A 21,025-nucleotide genomic window follows, 5' to 3' on the forward strand; every position below is an offset into this window, starting at 1 on the left:
AAACCTTGACTCATATCTAAATACTAACGACGGGCTATTTTGACAGTTTATAATTATTCGAAACTAATCTTTGCAAAACAAATAAATTTTGCACAACCTGTAATTTAGTAAAAAGCTCGATTACCGATTCTTTTTAACATAACATATACGATATAAATGAGATAAAAAGTAAAATCACAAAAATACTGAACTCAGAAAAATCAATTCGGAAAGTCCATAATCACATGGCAAAATCAAATAACAAAACGCACCAAAAACGAATGGACAAGAACTGTCATATTCCTGACTTGGTACAGGCATTTTCAAATGTAGAAAATGGTGGATAATAAAATGTAGGTGTGCTTCAGACTAGCTTGAAAATCCACACTAAGATATATAATGTTCGGGAAAACACCGTGAACTAATTTAATACTCATGATAAAAAGATTGCTCTATTGTAAATGAATGGTCCTTTGTGATCTTTAATAGCTCTTTACGGTTATTTGTTCATCATAGTGTTACATTGTACGTAAAGAGATTTCAATAAACGATAATAACTATTTAACAGTAGAAGGATACAATTTGACTTTATTGCAGCTGTGGTCTAAAAATCCTACGCTGTTTATATTGTATTCAATCTCATTGCATGACTAGAGCTTTACATTTATTTCATAATCCATAATCAATTATGTTTAAAAGATGCATCGTGATCAAGGAAGTGATACAAAACGGTTCTTCCGAAAAAGTGAAATACAGGACTATTAATGTAAATGGCGTTGTTTCAATTTAATGTCTTACTATAAATGCAATTACATAGAAATTGTGCACGAAGATAAGGGCAATCTAAAGAAAATACGATTGAAAGTAATAGAAACAACTTAAATTTTGGTTAATGATAATAAAATTGAGAATGGAAATGGGGAATGTGCCAAAGAGACAACAACCCGACCATAGAAAACAACACTGTCACAACAGCAGAAGGTCACCAACAGGTCTTCAATGTAGCGAGAAATTCCCGAACCCGGAGGCGTCCTTCAACTGGTCCCTAAACAAATATATACTAGTTCAGTGATAATGAACGCCATACTAATTTCCAAATTGTACACAAGAAACTAAAATTAAAATAATACAAGACTAACAAAGGCCAGAGGCTCCCGACTTGGGACAGGCGCAAAAATGCGGCGGGGTTAAACATGTTTGTGAGATCTCAACCCTCCACCTATACCTCTAGCCAATGTAGAAAAGTAAACGCATAACAATACGCACATTAAAATTCAGTTCAAGAGAAGGCCGAGTCTGATGTCAGAAGATGTAACCAAAGAAAATAAACAAAATGACAATAATAGATAAATAACAACAGACTACTAGCAGTTAACTGACATGCCAGCTCAAGACTTCAATTAAACTGATAATTAAACTGATAAAACTGTTATTATGACGACAATTATAACTCGTTCTTAAATTTTCTTCATACGGTACACCAACAATGATAATAAAACAAAATACCGAACCAACTTTATTGGATTCAGCGAAACAATGAGAACACGTTCTTCTCCGAGTCACTACATCAGATATCTCAGAAACATAACATTTAGAACAATTCTTCTAAGATTAACTTCATAAGGAATGCACGAAACATAACATTGAGAACAATTTTTCTAGGAGTAACTTCATCACGAATGCACGAAACATAACATTGAGAACAATTTTTCTAAGATTAACTTCATAAGGAATGCACGAAACATAACATTGAGAACAATTTTTCTAGGAGTAACTTCATCACGAATGCACGAAACATAACATTGAGAATACGTACTTCTAGGAGCAACTTTGTCGTGTACACCAGACACCAAATCAACGAGATCACGTTCTTCTTGAAGTCACTACATCAGGTTCATTTACATCAGAAACAACAAAAATTTGCAGTAACTTCTTCAAGGGTCAGCTGAATCCCGCCTTCGGGTGCAGGATTTTCTCGCTGTGTTGAAGACCCATTGGTGGCCATGGCTGTTTTCTGCCCTTTTGTTGGGTTGTCGTCCCGAAGACACATCCCCCATTTCAATTCTCAATTTTATCATCAGGTACACCAGATCCCAAAAACAATGAGAGCAAATATAATACTTTTTGAAGTCACTTCATCAAATACACATAAGACATCATAACTCTGAATTACCGTTGTAAAACCGTATTAAATTTTCATGGTCGAATTTATTGATAACCAATGATTCAATATAAAAAAGATGTGGTATGATTGAAACTGAGACAACTCTCCACAAGAAACCAAATGACACAAAAATTAACAACTATATGTCACAGTACGGCCTTCAACAATGAGCAAAGTCCATACCGCAAAGTCAGCTATAAAAGGCCAAGAAATAACAAATGTTAAACAATTCAATGTTTGTTTTATCTATAATACTAAAATTACGAGGTCCAATTTATCAGCCGTCATCGGGTAAAAACGACAAATCAAAGATTTCAACTTTATATATAACTAATATAGGACAATGGTGTAGATTAAAAATTACACCACTCCAGACCCTTTTGTTTTTCACATAATTAATATTGCCAATAATTAACAAGTTCCGGGTCGAATCCGATACCGATACCAATAGTATATTCACCCGTTACCTATTACCTTATCTGTACGTTCCGCATCTGACAGGCGCACCACCAAACGGTGTATTTGATTTTGCTATATACACGGGTCATAATCACAGGGTTGGCACAACTAAATTCAGTCAAATTGTTACCTATTGTAGAATTTTAATCAGTAAGACTTTACTAAAAATCTGCACTTAAAATAAGGCGTATAGGTACAGTTTTCAATGTGTTAGCGGGCATGACGTAAAACAGCGAATCAAAGAATTCAACTTTATTGGACAATGCTGTTGATTAGAAAATGCTCAATTCCAGGACATGAATATTACCAATAATAAGTTCCAGGTCGACGGGTTCAAACAAAAAGATTTGAAAGCAGATAAAATTGTGTATCTTATAATCGGCACGACTTTATCAGATGACAATACCAATACTAAAATAAGGCTTACACATAGTTATATACTTTAATTCAGTCACGGACCCACTATATCACGGGTGTGTTCTAGTTCTATATATCATTCTATGTATTTCTTTATCTTTATACTTGCAATTTTAATTGTAGTATTTCAATTAAGTCAACGTTTTAAAAAAAAAAATGCTAAAACGTCTGATAGACAGAAATTGTGGCTACATACGGCTCAAAAATGAAATACATAAATATATCTCTCAATCAAAAAATATACTGTAAATTCCGAAATTATTGCGATTTTGTCATTTTAGTCTAAAATGCGATTTCGATATTTGCAATAAATCCTGTTAAATTTATTAAAAAAAAATCAAAATGCAAGTTTAAATTCTTGCGATTATGATTCTGGCGCATTTTTTGATTTTAATAAAAACATCGCAATGATTTCTGATTTATAATTTAATTAGTTTTCCAACGGACACCGAACAAAGAGGGATAATTCGGTACTTTTGAAAAGTCACTGTTGTATAATAAAAATGGTTGAAATGATCTTAAAATTACTTGAGGTAAAATATTAAGAAAGCTGTGAAAACTGCAAAATGTGTGATAAAATAGTTTGAATTAGTGGTCCGACACCCTAAACCGGCTCGCATATTTGTATGAAATTCGTGTTTAAATATAGACGGTTTGTGTTAATAAAGCGGGAGAAAACAACGAGTGTATAAAACAGTGAGTGTATATCTAAATACTCCAATAACCAACCTTGAGAAGTTTCATGAAAATAAGTTCCGTTGTTAAAAAGAAGCAGAACTTCGAAAGGGTTTAAACGACGGACGACGGACGCAAGGTGTTTGCAATAGATCACATTGGCATTCGTTCAGATGATCTACTATCTGTCGTAGAGTGCATTATTAACAAGAAGCTCAGTTCAATGCTAATTTTGATCTCTGTTGATACATTAACAGTAACTTTTTGGAATTTTTGATCCTCAATGCTCCAACTTCGTACGTTATTTGACCGTGTAACTTTTTTTTATTCGAGCGTCACTGATGAGTCTTTTGTAGACGTAATGCGTCTGGCGCAAATATCAAGTTTCAATCCTGGTATCTATGATGAGTTTATTTGTACGATGACAAATGGACAATGGATGGTTGTATTTTCACGGTATATAGGTGTCATACCACCAATTAAAAGTCCCTGTCTGTTCAACCAAATTTTGCAATTTTCACAGCTTTCTAAATATTTTACCTTAAGTTTAACTTCATAGAAACTAGGTATATCCTGAATTGTTCATGTGTCACCTTTCTGCATGCCAATTTTCAACATACATTCAAAATCATATAAGAAAGAAGAGAGCTTCCGAAAGGAGGTACCACTAAAAATAACCCCTGGTTTTCTGGAAATCTTAAATTAGTATACCATGGAGCGCATTAATCCTCAATTTTTAATGCAAACTCATAAACAGGTAAATTTTGGCTTAAAATGGTCTTAATATATTTCTCTTTCAACAAAACTTTCATTTCTGCAAATTTGTTGGTTAGTTTAGGTGAACAATGACATCAAATGCACTATTTTTTGTCCGAGTAGGCCTACGTTCTAAATTTGAGGGAGTAATTGGTGGTATGACACCTATAAGGTTTAACAGATTAATTCATTTCAAACTTAATTGTTTAGGTAAAAATAACGAGACAGTTTTGACGACTAGCCATTCATGTTCATATATAATTTGTAATGAGTATTGATACGAATTAGACTTGAAAAAAAACACGTAAACTTTAATATCAAGTGATTAAAACCTTAACCTCTGTAAAGACATGCATGTATCAAAACAAAAACAATAATACTGAAGTTAAATGCTAACTATCTAAATTCAGGAATTGTGTTAAATTCGATATTTCCTGTTTCAGAACTACATATATGTCTGAAATCACCAGAAGACTCGACAGGTACGTGTCAAGCCACAAAGCTCGCGAGAATATAACAGTGTCGATGATTCTGAAAGAAACTCAAATGAAAAGATTGAGATGACAATTTTGATTTCAAATAAGTCATTCCATAGATCTCCAGATTTTACATATTCACTAACAAATATCACAGTCTAATTGTCTGTTGTAAATAACTGCCGTCTCCTGTTCGATCATAGATGTACTGTTATTGTTTACTATAATATAGTTTCAACATTTACTCTTCTGAGGATATGTCGAAGTTATGAAACATACACAAGTAAACACGTGCTACTTTAAACAAAGATACGAGTAGTTGGAATTCAATGTCTTTATACCTGAAAATAATAATAAGATGTGACTTTCTAAAGACTGATATTATTACTAAGATGATCAAATAACATAATAAAATTTATGCAAAACATTTCTATTTTTTCAATGAAAAGAAATCAATGTATGTTGGATGTTAGTACCACAGATAACAAACTTTTAGTACTGTGTGTGTTTTGCAAATGACAATGATTTTCATTAAACTGATCATTAATTTAAATATTTAAGGCTTACAGTTAAGTACATTTTAGTCATATGCTGTCTCTGCTGCGTTGATTTAAGAAAGAATAATTACTTCTTAATGTCAATCTGCCTAACTGTTTCATTACTTCTTAATGTCAATCTGCCTAACTGTTTCATTACTTCTTGATGTCAATCTGCCTAACTGTTTGATTACTTCTTAATGTCAATCTGCCTAACTGTTTGATTACTTCTTGATGTCAATCTGCCTAACTGTTTGATTAATTCTTGATGTCAATATGCCTAACTGTTTCATTACTTCTTAATGTCAATCTGCCTAACTGTTTCATTACTTCTTGATGTCAATCTGCCTAACTGTTACATTAATTCTTAATGTCAATCTGCCTAACTGTTTCATTACTTCTTAATGTCAATCTGCCTAACTGTTTCATTACTTCTTAATGTCAATCTGCCTAACTGTTTTTTTGGGGGGAGGGTTGTTGCCTGCTGTCCGTTGGCGTTTACAAAATTCTCTTCGTAGTCTTAAATTAAATGAATAACAAAAATAGTTTCGTACGTAGAGCGTTGTATCATGCAGTAATGAAAGTTTCGTACGTAGAGCGTTTTATCATGCAGTTATGAAAGTCTGATAGGATCGCATTAATCTGGACACACACACACACACAACTTAAGAATAATTTAATTTTTTGATGTTAATTTACTGAAATTTAGAGTACATTGTTACGTTGATTTATGCAAATGCGGTAAAAACAAATATAAGAATTGAATTTTGTATATTTTATGATATATTTTTAACTCACATTTCCAGTTGATTTGTTGTCATCAGTTTTCGGAACCTCGTTTTCGAGTTCCAGTTTACTTAGAAGTTCTGGTTCTAATCGCCTGTAAGCAAATCTTGCTAATATTGAGACTAGAAACGCTTCATAAACTAGCATAGTGTGGTGAAGCCCTGAAATAGTTGTACATATTTATTAGAAGATGTGGTATGAGTGACAATGAGACAGCTATCTCGTCCAAGTTACAATTCGTAAAAGTAAACTGTTATAGATCAAAGTACGGTATCCAACACGGAGCATTTTTTCGCACCGAACAATAAGCTATAAAGGGCCCAATAAAGGACATGTGTAAAACCATTCAAATAGCAAAACCAACAGTCTAATCTATAAAAAAAAAAACGAGAAACGAGAAACACTAATGAACCACATCAACAAACAACAACTACTGAACATCAGATATATGTCTGTAATATAACAGTGATAGTGTATGTAGAGCAACATCGATCCCCCTTCTCCCCGAAACAAAAAATAATACATATATATAAGTCGACAACAACCAAACTTTTGTACAATGCTTGTGATAAATGTTGATTTAGCAATGATGTGTTCCGTTTACAATGTACCATATATGTAGTTCCAAACATTCAATGACTAGTCTCCTATTACACTGTTCTGGATGTATCAATACACAGTGCTCAGAATTAGGATGTTAAATATTAATCTTGTCTGGTATTTTCATTTTTTGAAATACTTAAAATAATATATTTCAAACAAGTAAAATCCGATAAACCAGAACTCGTTTTTAATAAGGAACCTGCTGAAGCCCGCCTTGTGACAATACTATTATGATGGGCTTAAAATATATATATATGGGTTCGAATCCCTCCCGGCGAGGGAAGAACCAAAAATTTGCGAAAGCAAACTTACAGATCTAACATTGCTGGGTTGATGTTTAGACGAGTTGTATATATATATATATAACTCGTCTAAACATCAACCCAAAAATGTTTGGTTCTTCCCTCGCCGGGATTCGAACCCATGCTACTGTGATATCGTGACACCAAATCGCCTGCACTGCAGCTGTCCCGCTAGACCACACGACCACCGTGGCTCTCAAAAAAAGAGCTTTCGCTGGCCGTGTGTTACCTTTCCTCGTGGTATATTTTATTATTTTCTATATATATGTATATATATACAAGTCTTAATTGAAAACTACGTTCACACCTATCGTTGCGTTGGATAAAAACCGCAATTTTTATACGTGTGCATGTAAAACAAATGTCGTTGTAGAAGGGCCTAAATAAAGCACAAACAACATTTTCCAAAAGACCAAAAAAAGTGAAAAAGTATATTTTAACAAAACGCATTATATTTATGATTATATATTCTCAAAATGTTTATGAAATTGAATACAATAAATACAGGGGAATATCTATTTAGAAAATCATGACCTTGGAAAAGGTTGTTTTAATGACCGCTACGTTGCATATAACATGTTTACATGCAGACCAGATGGTGACATGTTGCAATAACAAATAGTTAAAACACTGGATATACGGAGCACCTGAGATCACCCCTAGTTTTTTTGGTGGGGTTCGTTTTGTTTATTCTTTAGTTTTCTATGTTGTGTCATGTGTGCTGTTGTTTGTTTGTCTTTTTCATTTTTAGCCATGGCGTTGTCAGTTTATTTTAGATTTATGAGTTTCACTGTCCCTTTGGTATCTTTCGTCCCTCTTCAAACATCAATATCCAGGTTGGTCAAAACATGTCAATTATAGTCAACTTAAGAGATATTCATCCATGTATCTTTAGAATGAAAGTTGTAATGGTCAAATTAAATGAAACCTTGACACTGTTTATATTCTGTATATATACTTATGTATTTTACTGTATGAGGAAACCGTCCGTTATGGACACTGTTACAGACGGGCTTTAATAAACTGGTGTTCTAAATAACCATGTATTGTGTTACAGCCTCCGGTTGTTCGATTTTATCGCTGTGTTGAAGACCCATTTGTGGCGTTCGGCTGTTTTCTGCTCTATGGTCGTGTTTTTGTCTCTTTGAAACATTCCCCATTTCATTCTCAATTTTATCCCTTACAACCATACCACATCTTCTTATATTTTTAACCAAAGTATCTTACGATATCCCCTCACAAGAGAGTCCCTGGTTCCTGAACATTCTGGTATATCATTCCTGGCTAGGAGGCTTATAATACCAAACTGTAGATTAAGAAATATCAGAACAAGCTGCAGACCTATAAACTTTAAACCAATCCTATAGGCTGGAAGTTTCGGCCTGGTTGATCGATATATAATAGCGATTCCCCAGATACCAGCTATTGTTGATATCATACCAGTTAAGTTTGTGTAAAACACACCATTCTTTGGAGCACTCTGAAATAATAATTACTTGAACTTGGAAACCAAAAAATTGCATTTTTTTAATCGAAAATGATCCTAGTATCCAGTCACTTTTAAAATATTCAGACCTTTTAAGATCACTCAAATTACATATAAATCTATGTATTAGTATAATTCATCGAACTCTTTCAAAGAAAAAACGTTTTCAGTGCCTATAGTTTACTAGTTTTGACAAACATATTTGAAGCTAAAGCTATGAAATATAAGTGTGTCTGTAAAAACAAATCCAAAACATAATGTTAAATATAAATTAACAAACGACACACGGTTTTAGAATGCACAAATCGGATTGATTAACATAAAGAATAAAAGATGTGGCAAATTGCCAATCGTACAACCATCCAAATGACGAGGATATTAACATCTACTGGTCATGTACTGGTCATCGTTCAGTATTTTAGTGATTTTACGTTTTTCTACTAAGCTATAAAAGGCACAGTGACGACAAAATGTTTAACAATCTGAAAGACAAAAATAATAGCTTGATTTATGATTACTTCAGTAAACGAACAACAATTATAATACACAGCCAGCAACCACAACCCAGGGGTTTACAAACTGATCAGTCCGGACTTCGGAAATGGACATGTATAATGTTGCGGGAGTAAGCGCTTAATTCCATTTAACCTTTGTTTGTTCACAACATAAACCTAACATATTTGTACCTCGTCTCCTGGTGTATACTGGTCATCGGTCCACAAAACAGCTGCTATAAACAGGGACACTGGTTTGATTATAGTAATCTGAAGTACCATCATTGTAGCTATCCGCAAGTACTTCCTGTGGAGAGAAAACTTCCGGTAAACAATAAAACAGGTGTGAGACTCTCTTTCTAACGGTACACTGGCGGATCTAGAAATTTTCATAAGTGGGGGCCCACTGACTGTCTAAGGGGGGGGGGGGGGGTCGCCTACTCCAGTCACGCTTCAGGGATTCCCTATATAAGCAACCAAATTTTTTCCCAAAAAGGGGCTGCCCCCCCCCCCCCCCCCCCCTAAATCCGCCTCTGCGGTAAACATGTTTATGATGTTTGTTTCAATCTTTACCTTTTTCTTTGTATTTTAAGATAACCTTTGATAGTGTTTAATTTTTAATGAATTGTAAGTCACAGTCCGATAAATATATGCCCCGCACGAAGTTGTCGGTGCCATATAGTTTCACCCTTGTCCGTCATTTCGTCATTTCGTCATTCCGTCATTTCGTCATTCCGTCATTTCGCAACAAACCATAATACGGAGTTTTTTCCTAAACGTCTTGAGATATTAGGCTGATTTTTGGTATGTGAACTAATCATGATGAGTTACAGGTCAAGTTTAAATTTCGTTCCGCTCCGCTAATTTTGCCGAACTTAGGACGTTGATAAATTGTTGAAAATCACGGTTGTATGGAGTTTTTTTCTAAACGCCTTGAGATATTGGGCTGATTTTTGTTATGTTAGTTAACCATGATGAATTACAGATCTAGTTTAAGTTTAGTTCTTCTCAGCTCACTTTTGCTAAAATTAAGGGTTTAAGACGTTGAAAATCGTTTAAAATCTTTTTTCTATACGCCTTCAGATTTTGAGCTGATTTTTGATATGTGAGACTACCATCATGTTTGTGTCCACATGTGTTGTTGAAATTGTTGAGACGGGCCATTCGTGTCGTTTTGACACATCTAGTTTATCTTAGATGTTCTAAGTTGTTTTTATTCTTTGATCGTTATTTATATTTTCAACAAAAATCCTTTTAATGTATTGAATTAATTGAAATCAATGAAAATAAGGCATCTTTATGACATTGAAACCATGCTTACAAATATAAGGTATGTCAAACATTGAACTGTCTCCAGGACAAGTTTGCAATTCCACTGTGTTCAAACGTTGTCACCTTAAATTTGGTCAAAATGAAGTTGATAACTTGGTTGGTATTGCTTCTCTGATATTTGTCCTAAAAAATTTGGCTCTAACACCAATGTTGAAAAAGTTTTGCCCCTGTTTTCAACAATTTACGCAGAGGAATAGCTGTTTTCCTTAAGGAAAATCAAAGTTCCCTCCTGGACAAAGATTTTTCCTCAAGGGAAATATTTTCCCTTTTATGAAGAACACATTTTCTTTGAGGAAAAATCTTAGGAATTTTCTGCATAATATTTTCCTTTGAGGAAATTCCATTTCCTCTGAGGAAATTTGCGACTTCAAATTTTCATTTGAGGAATAAAAATCTATGAGGAAATTTTGTCAGCTAGCGTTCCAAATAACTATACGTGCATACAATCACCTTACACAGTTATTGTCGTTTTGTTACTAGAAGTGTCAATCTAATCCGTTCATTCTCCGATTACCTCCATTTAAGAGCCTACCATTTGACTTTACTGTTCAACAATATTTATTATTTAAGAAATAATTCCTTCATGTCATGCGCTATGCTCATTTTAACATGGGTAGGCATTATATTTGTCGATATTTTACACTGATCATGACACGAAGGAATTATTTCGATTCTAATAGGTCAAATACAGTATTTTTATGGGCGCACTACGTTTGCGCGCATTTGGGGATTAAAATGTTTTACGTTTGCGCGCAGCTTTTGATTACATTTGCGCGCATTTATCTTACAGGTAAACTCAGGTAAAAAAGGGTATATAATCATGATAATGAAATATGAATAATATAAAATTTCATTAACTTTGAAAATATATTTTAATCATTATATTGTTCATATTGTATTCTAAGACAAAATATAAAGTGTGCATGATAAATTCTGTTATAACTTAAGGCATACATGTAACTTCATTGCGAATTTTTCAGGGTGCTCAAGTACCCCGAATAGTGATCTCTTTAAAATTCGTAAATAATTTATTGTAAGTTAGATTGTAAAGTTTTGTTAAGTAACGAACATTTGAAGTTTTTTTTATAGCAAATCGGGGGAGAAAATCATTAGTATGTGATGAGTATAAAAATTTCCAGATTGATAGAATATAATGCAACCGACTTATCCTGCTTGTATCCAACTTCTACCTCCTCGTGGGTGAGTAGGTGATTTAGTCTAACGGAAAGGGTACTTTTAATTAAAATAATTGAATAAATTCATAGATAAATAAGAGTTATTGCCTAAGCTTGCCTGAGTTTACCTGTCAAATAAATGCGCGCAATAGTAATGAAAAGCTGCGCGCAAACGTAATGATTTTTGCGCGCAAATGTAATGGTAATGCGCGCAAACGTAATGCACCGATTTTTATAGATCGAAGCGTACGAAAATACCGTAAAAATGTTTGGCTTTTCCCGTTTCCTCCCCGAGGAGTCTGTGCATTACATTTCATATTTGATAAGTTTAAAAACTACGAGCAGGGAAAATATATGTTGTTTTATAAAGATATATAATAAAAGTTTATGCTAGCTGCTTAAATGTATATATTTTAAAGGATACCGATGGAAATAACGTTAGTATACACAGTAAGTTCGTGCGCATGTGTCAAACATATTTTGTGCTCATAAGAACACGGCTTTATAGAATAAACTATCGGTTAATTAGTAACAAATTCCTATTAATATAAAAAAAAAAAAAAAAGAAGATGTGGTATGATTGCCGATGAAACAACTCTTCTCAAGAGACCAAAGTGACACATAAATTAACAATTATGTGTAACCGTACGGCCTTCAACAATGAGCAAAGCCCATACCGCCTAGTTTGCTATAAAAGGCCCCTAAATGACATTGAATGTTAAACTAACGGCCTTATTTATATAAAAGAAGAAGATAAAATAAGGTTGAAAATTAAACAAACCTGTTAAATGGTAAATCGTTGAAACAAAACAGACAGCAGCAAGGTGGTACTCTAAATGGCATCTTTTCATCCGACATCACATATAGAAGGTTTTTTGTACCACCAAAGTAGGAAACAATCATGTTGACAAACAATAGAATGCAGAACGACAAATATCTACAATGTAATATAATGTAGTGTGACCAGTTACAATAGAAATTTCAAATTACTTTATTAATATGAACTATTTTTGGTATTTAAATGTTTTTTACATACGAATATGTGTTTGTGCTTTTTATCGGCGAAACGCCAACTCTGATTCAATAAAACTAGATACGTCTGCATACTGTATTGTACGATAATTTACTGCATCACATATCATAGAAAATAAAAGATGTGGTATGAGTGCCAATGAGACAATTCTCCATCAAAGTCCTAATATGTAAAAAGTAAACATTTATAGTTCAAAGTACAGCTTTCAATACAGAGCATCCCGTTCACACCCAACAGCAAGCTGTAAGGGGCCCATGTTTACAAATCTCCAATATATATGTATTTGTGTATTATAGTGCATATACGGTAGCGGACTAAAAAGCCTAATGTTAATTAATACACAAGTTTTGTTTTCAGTATATTGAAAATAACTGCGAACTCTCTTTGAAATTTCAACTTCTAATTTGCGGTCAATAAATACATTTGTTTTTGCCAACTTGTCTTTAAAGTGTTGATGATATTAAACTATGCCAAAACACTGGCTAATTCACATTTGGTACCAAGGGGATACAGTAGATAAAGTGCCTTGTTGCGATCGTTTTATAAAACATGTACTCCTATTTGTTTTTATCTTAATAAAACTAAATAAACGGTATTCTAATTTTTACACATGATACTCTGACTGAGGATGCAGCATAAATATTCAACGTAGCAATGTTTGTATTGCACTAATCAATGTATAATAAATATTCAACGTAGCAATGTTTGTATTGCACGAATCCATGTATAATAAATATTCAACGTAGCAATGTTTGTACTGCACGAATCCATGTATAATAAATATTCAACGTTGCAATGTTTGTATTGCACGAATACATGTTTATAATCAGTCTATGGAAGAAGCGTATCGATAAAAACTTTTCTTATATCACATAGTGATATTATACAAATATAGCCTTTGTATGAGGTTGATACTATCAGATTATTACATGGCATTTTTCATATCGCATGTATTATCAGCCCTAGGTTCAATATCAGCCCAAGAGCCGCATGGCTCGAGGGCTGATATTGACCGAGGGCTGATAATACATGCGATATGAAAAATGACATGTTATGATCTTTTTATCATATGCTTCAACAATGGAGAAAAATAACAAATTCATATATTGGTCCTTTTACGTGGTTCTCAAATAGAAGTTCAAAGATTGAAAAGTTCAAGGACGTCGGACCCAAATTTAGTACATTCGATATCAAATCTTTCTACCATATGCCTCAGCAGAGCAGAACACATTTTTAATATGGACGACTCGACCAAAAAAAAAAAAAACCAACAATATACATAATGAACACTGTTTGGAAAAGTCAACCTTTTCAAAGTAACTTTCTAAATTATGTTTGAAACTTATAAAGAATGCATTTATTTAATAATTTGTTTGTTTTTTTATTTTTTTATCTTTTTAATTAATTTACACAATATACTTTTCAGTATCAGACTTAGTAAATAATTGTTTTGTACACTATTTCGTAATGTTTTTCACTGAAAACGTAGCATTTGGGTGTATTTTCCGGAATTTGCCGAGTATCACCGGAATGCCATGTGATAACGTTACGGAAAGGCATGTGATAACAATCGAAGCATGTGATAAACTTTTCATATCAGCCCGCTAAGCACCAATTCGAAAAATATGGAATTTACGTTAATTTAATGCTATTATCATACAGTAAAAATCATATGTTATTTAGTCTAAGTATATGATAAAAGGATTCATCATATACTTAGACTAAATAACATATGATTTTTACTGTATGATAATAGCATTAAATTAACGTAAATTCCATATTTCTTCGAATTGGTGCTTAGCGGGCTGATATGAAAAGTTTATCACATGCTTCTATTGTTATCGCATGCCTTTCCGTAACGTTATCGCATGGCATTCCGGTGATACTCGGCAAATTCCGGAAAATACGCCTCAATGCTACGTTTTCTGTGTGAACAAAACAATTATTTGGATACTGGAAAGTAAAATAATAATAAAAAAAAAAAAAAAAAAAATTATTAAATAAATGCATTGTAAAAAGTTTCAAACATAATTTAGAAAGTTACTTTAAGACTTTCCCAAACAATGTTCATTATGTATACTTTTGTCGATTCGTCCATATTAAAATGTGTTTCTTCTCTGTTGAGGCATATGATAGAAAGATTTCATATCGAATTAATTTGGGGTCCGATGTAGTATTGTATGTAAATAAGCAGTTTTAAGACCATTGCTTAAATTCAAATTGTTTTTGGTAACATCTTACAAATTTCTCAATTGGTTTTAGAAGCAAAACTAATCAAATAAGGGTTTAATAAACAATGCCGTAATCAAATACCTAAGTATCAAAATGATTGTTTACATATATAACATTTAGACGTTACGCGAGATGTTCGTACATGTAAGCGTAACACAACGTCGCGAGTATTTCGTACAACGTTCAAATGAAAAATCCGACTAAAACGTTGTTTTTAAGCAAGTACGACATTCTTGTAAGACTCCGCAAAATCGACGGTGCTTTTTAACTACTGATCGAAAATTAATGTATTTCAGTTTTTTGAAAATTTAGGAAAAATAACATTTTTAAACAGTCATAAAATTCTACCATTATAAGAGCAGTGATAAACAAACAATTGACGTAAATTTGAGTTTAGTTCTTTTTTACGTCAAAAAATGGCGGTGCGACAAACTTGTAAGCCTTTGAAAAATCGCTCATAAATTACCATATATCATTTTTCAGGATATTTATCTTTAAATTCATAAAATTAAGCAAATTAACATTGATGTAGTAAATACAAATACTAAACTTTTTTTCATTTTAGATAAATGTTTTTGATTCTCATTTTTGGAATCCCATTTTTTCCCTAACGTCATAAAAATTGCATAAAAGACTGAAGGAAACATTCTGTTTAATAATAGAAAAATCCGTTTTTCAAAATATTAAATAGTTTTGTCGAAAATCATAGTTTAGTGGTTACAATAAATGAAATATGTTACGCGGGACAACCTAAATATCGCCGGTTTTTTTTAAATGAAGCTTCGCATGCAGCATGAAACATAGTTTTATTTTTTTCGTTTTTATTTTAAAAATCGTTTTTTTTTTAAATACGTACAATAGCAATGAATATGATATCACACAATTATATATTTTGGACTTGAATCTTGCCAACTACACCGAATTTCCAAAGAGGTACGAACATCGCGCGTAACGTCTTCGCAAATTTCATAATGAACGCACCGAAATAATATATATCCGATATGCTCGCAACGCACACATGGAAGACTTTCTTTATTGATAACAATGAAACTAACTTGTGACAAAGATGAATCATACTGTCCTTGTTCAGATTGATTCGACAAAATCTGACCTGTACCTTTGAATCTCTTTTTTTTATACAAATTAGACCGTTGGTTTTCCTGTTTGAATGGTTTAACACTAGTAATGTTTTTGTACCTATATAGCGTGGTGTTCGCTGTGAGCCAAGGCTCCGTGTTTAAAGCCCTACTTTGATCTATAATGGTTTACTTTAAACAAATTATTACTTTGATGGAAAGTTGTCTCATTCGAACTCATGCACCATCTTCCTATATCTATAAATCTTTAAAATTTGCCCATATAAATAACTGCATCCCAGTCCTCAAACTGAACGATCTAAATTTATAAATATAGAAAAGATATTTACACATTTCTAACGTCCAAAGACATTTACATCTTATTTATTTGTGTCCTAAACATTTTTTTAGTACTCATTGAAGAAATGAATTTATAACAAGAGATACGGTTTGTTATTTTGTTCGCGTATTTATATGATCGGTTACTAGTAAAAAACGAAAGTCAAATCTCTGTGGCAACAATACATCGGAATGCCCTCATGGTCATCGCGATGTAAAAGAGTGTCCACGCGGCCATCTGAATATTATGTTCAAAGAGATATCGGTTTACCAACGGGAAAAGTCTCTGATATCCAAAAAGAACTGTTTTCCTTCTCAATATTTTTTTCTATGTTAATAATAAATTCATTTTCTGTTTGACAAGATTTTTTATTTTCGTTGTATCTAAAGTTGTCCAATTTATAGTCTGAGGCTACTCAGTTGGTATCTTTAAAGTTCGGGACATCAGCATTTGTACATTTTAATTTGTTTGGATTATTTATTCTACCATTTGAATATTCATAGTAATTTGGAGCTGTATTGGATTGTAATTGTTTGAATGAATGTTTCTTTTAAGTAATGATATTTTTGTCTATTTCGATATTACTAAGGTGGATAGGCTATAGCAGTGTGACCAGTATATTAGAATCTAATAGGTCGGTAAACGTATTTGCAACCGCATTTAAATTTCGCCATTGCATCATCACTTCAAATAGAATTATAAAAAAGATGTGGTATGATTGCCAATGAGACAAATGTCCACGTGACAAGAGACCAAAATAACCGATAAGACAATGTAAAACAATTCAAACGAGAAAACTAACGGCCTTATTTATATAAAAAAAAATGAACGAAAAACAAATATTTAACACATAAACAAACGACAACCACTGAATTACAGGCTCCTGACTTGGGACAGGCACATACATAAATAACGTGGCGGGGTTAAACATGTTAGTTAGTCGGTTAAACCATGTGATTGAAAGCAATTATACTGAACAGGTTGTTAACACTATTAACTATCAATAGGGTCAAGCAACATTTTCGGAATGATAAGTTCATGTTAGCGTTAATTTTGTAACAGTTACGACATTTTAGTGATGTTGATCCTAAAACATTAAACCAGTCATGATCTAAGTTTGTGAATTATGTTTGCAGTTTTCTTGACATGCATTGTGACGTGTCATCGTATTCATTTTATATAAGAAAACTATAGCAGTTATATTAGAAAAGTATAGCATTCATAAATTTTTTTTATTAAAAAATCATTGCTATGATATAAGACAAATATCGCATTGATATAATAAAATATAGCAATGTCTTTGACTTATAGGTGATTTTGACTTAGCAAACAATTGAATTCATCTCAATTGCAGTCCACTGAATTTGCTACATGATATTTATAGAATGTGTACATCTATGCATTTATGTTTAATTTATTCAACAATTCAATTTTCTCGTTTAAATACACCTTGCTTGTTATTACATAAAATAATTTATGGAAATTATACACCAGACGTATTTCGTGTTAAATGTCACCCTGTTTTAAGAAAAGAGTCATTACTTCATACCGAGAAATCGGCCTTATTTCGCACAAATGCTAACATTCGTCTGAAATTTCCCACAATGCAACTCGTTGATATAAGAAAAGTTTTTATCGAATCGCTTCTTCCATAGACTGATAATTGTAATGCACGAATCCATGTATATAAATATTCAACGTAGCAATGATTGTAATGCACGAATCAACGTAGCAATGTTTGTAATGCACGAATCCATGTATATAATTCATGTTAGGATAACCTCTGCTGCAAATAAATACACAAATTTTATCAAGTTTTGATTTAAAATGGTTATCAAATATAATATTTCTGTAAAATAGAAACATATATAGATTGAGTACTTCAATACTATGTTTATACTTACGTGGCCGCCACAAGTTCGCAAAGAAATGTTGCCCTTGGTATTAAAACCGCGATTGAGGAGGTAATACATACTACCTAAAAGTAAAATTATGCACTGTGAAAAGTAACTCTAAAAACAGTTCAATATTAATCATACTATGTCACGGGTAGCTACTAGAACAAAAACAAAACGTAAATCATACTATGAAAAGGGTATCACAAACAAGAGTATAATGTTAACCATGTCATATAAAGGATAATACTAACAAGGGCCTGATGGTTATCATACAATTTAAAGGATAACTAGAAAAGATAAATTTGAATCATAACATGTAACGGTTAACCCAAACAGGAACAAACTGAAAATCATATCATGTAAAAGGAAACCCGAACAGCAGCAAATGTAAATCATACTTTGTAAAACCAAACAGAAAGCATAATGTAAAGAATGCCATGTTAGGGATGTCAAAAGCAGGAGCATGCGTTTTAATTCATTTCTAAATGGCTTCACTTTATCCTTAGCTATCGACTTGTTATTGAAAATATATGTATCACTTTTCAAAAGGAACTCTACAAAAAATAAACGTTATATACATGAACGGGTTTTCAATTTTCGGATGCAAATATCACGTGAAATTACTTTCACTTGAAATTCACCAGCTTGATTAGAATTTATTTAAACTATGTATCCCAATTTCCATGGAAAAAATCTTCAAAACTTTGAGAAAAACTATTTGTTATGAACATCGCCAAGCATTTATTTTGGAACAAAATCATGTTAAAAATCGGCAAGCTTGAATGGATTCCATTTTAAAGGGTGTCTATACCGTCATTTTAAAATGACTTATAGGGGTCCTAAGTTATACATATCTGAATGGAATGTGACATTCTCGTTATTACTGTATCTTCTTAAAAACGTTACCTTTTTTTCCAGAAGTAAAGTATTCATGCTCATTTTTTCATAGACACATGTCTGATGTTCATTTGACATCTAAATGCCTCTAGGTTGTTTTTGTTTACCTCTAAATGCCTCTAGGTTGTTTTTGTTTACCTCTAAATGCCTCTAGGTTGTTTTTGTTTACCTCTAAATGCCTCTAGGTTGTTTTTGTTTACCTCTAAATGCCTCTAGGTTGTTTTTGTTTACCTCTAAATGCCTCTAGGTTGTTTTTTTTACCTCTAAATGCCTCTAGGTTGTTTTTTTTACCTCTAAATGCCTCTAGGTTGTTTTTTTTTACCTCTAAATGCCTTTAGGTTTGTTTGGTTTTTTTTTATTGATATCACTAACATTAACTACTGAAGAATATGATAACTTACTGGATAAAGTCCTAGTAAACAAATAAATTTTGTTCTCTGTGTTTTATGTGGGTAGTGATGTAAAATAAACCATATCTCTTCAAAATATATACCAATAACAATAACAGCAAGGGCACATCCAATCAGTCCAGGCACCAATTCTCCAACAGTTAGCTCTGTAATACAATATAACAGTATGCATTAAATAGTTTCGGTATATATATATATATGCAATATAAGTGTTAACGTAAAAAAACTCGTGTGTCATATTCTTGGAACATGGCCGTATATACTAGACTGAGCCTTTCTTAAAAATTTTGTTAATAACAAATATAAAAACGGTTAACTCAAGTACATCTTCTGGGCGCTCGACTTTAATGACTAAGCACGTGATTTATTTAATTATTATTTTTTTTTTGGAACTTAAAGGTTGTTTAGGACTTTTTGTAAACTATAAATATATTTAACATTTTCATGTTTCCCTTCAGGTATAAACAAACGATATAAACCAAAAGCAACGAAATATGTGTACAAAACAAACAAGAATGAAATCATATATTCGTTTTATCGTTCCATACCTACGAAAAAGTTTTGTATGTAAAACATGCTTCAGCTTGATGGGTGAACACTTGGAAATTGAGAATGGTCATGTGCACTTCATGAGTGTCGCAGCTTCAAATAGTTTCTAGTAACAATTGAATTTGTTTTAGTTATTCTACATTGCGTAGTATTTTCATTTCAATCCTTTCTTATAAACCGTCTGTTTTGAATTCAGTCCAGTGAAACACTAGCATACTTCAAGCAACGTGCAACTACACCCTTTGAAACTTCTTCTAAGAAGATGTTCGTCTTGTTCCATTTGAAATATAGTCTGGACATCTATTTATAAAAAGGAACTGGACACTAAAGTCTTGGTAGTTGTCTCTTTGACACATTTCCAATTTCCATTCTCATTTTTATTTTTACTTAAATGGGTTATTTTTAAAATCGGCGAAGATATTTTGTTAAAAGTAATATAGAAATGGAAATGTTGTGAAACACGCATTGTAGTCAAACCTACAACTAATTTTCTTAAGTCCGAACCAGATTTCATACGGTTTGATAAATTGTTTGTAAATAGTAACAATGTAAATAGTACCACGTAAAAATAGAGTAACTCACCATCATATAAAACTCCTGTTGTGGGAAACTCGTTAGAACAATTTGACATCCTGCTATATCTGCCCCTGAAACCACATAATGTGTGTTATATGTCAAAAACTATATCGTGTACGGGTGCACTGAAATATTTATTCCTAATGAAATATTTCAAAACGTTCAAAATCAAGGATTCACAATGATTAAGTTTTACTGGTCGAATATTTAGAAACAAATAAAATGGCATGAGAAAATTAATCAGGAACTGTAAATTTATGAATCTGTGTATTCAGTGTGTATCGTTTTTCATTTATTTCAATTTGATTCGAACTTAAGCCAGGAGCCTCAGGCCTTTGTTAGTCTTGTAGGATTTTTAATTTTAGTTTCTTGTG

At 32.6% G+C, this 21,025-nt stretch overlaps 1 protein-coding gene across 2 annotated transcripts; it reads right to left on the reverse strand.

The window, feature by feature from the left end:
* Nucleotides 1-4,745: 4,745 nt before the first annotated feature.
* LOC139522585 (organic solute transporter subunit alpha-like) lies at nt 4,746-20,774 on the reverse strand. Of its 2 annotated transcripts, none has more exons than XM_071316061.1 (8): nt 20,658-20,774; nt 19,518-19,672; nt 18,226-18,299; nt 12,422-12,577; nt 9,326-9,440; nt 8,381-8,633; nt 6,261-6,409; nt 4,746-5,267 (listed from the first exon to the last, which is right to left on the reverse strand). In XM_071316061.1, the coding sequence occupies exons 1-8, from the start codon at nt 20,704-20,706 to the stop codon at nt 5,262-5,264; spliced, it is 957 nt and encodes a 318-aa protein (XP_071172162.1). In that variant the 5' UTR covers nt 20,707-20,774; the 3' UTR covers nt 4,746-5,261. The 2 variants fall into 2 exon arrangements, with proteins under 2 accessions (XP_071172162.1, XP_071172154.1); XM_071316053.1 differs by lacking the exon at nt 4,746-5,267 and adding an exon at nt 5,855-5,981.
* Between the last annotated feature and the right edge of the window lie 251 nt (nt 20,775-21,025).

This window comes from Mytilus edulis, chromosome 1, assembly GCF_963676685.1.
Source record: "Mytilus edulis chromosome 1, xbMytEdul2.2, whole genome shotgun sequence".
NCBI lineage: Eukaryota > Metazoa > Mollusca > Bivalvia > Mytilida > Mytilidae > Mytilus > Mytilus edulis.

Excerpts from the sequence above, each read along its gene's own strand:
- LOC139522585 (XM_071316053.1), bottom strand. The coding sequence starts at position 20,706 with ATGTCAAATTGTTCTAACGAGTTTCCCACAACAGGAGTTTTATATGAT. Across the intron at positions 12,578-18,225 it reads TGCGAACTTGTGGCGGCCAC|ATATTTGTCGTTCTGCATTC; the intron begins GTAAGTATAAAC and ends ATTACATTGTAG. Across the intron at positions 5,982-6,260 it reads ACAACAAATCAACTGGAAAT|ACTACGAAGAGAATTTTGTA; the intron begins GTGAGTTAAAAA and ends ATTTAATTTAAG.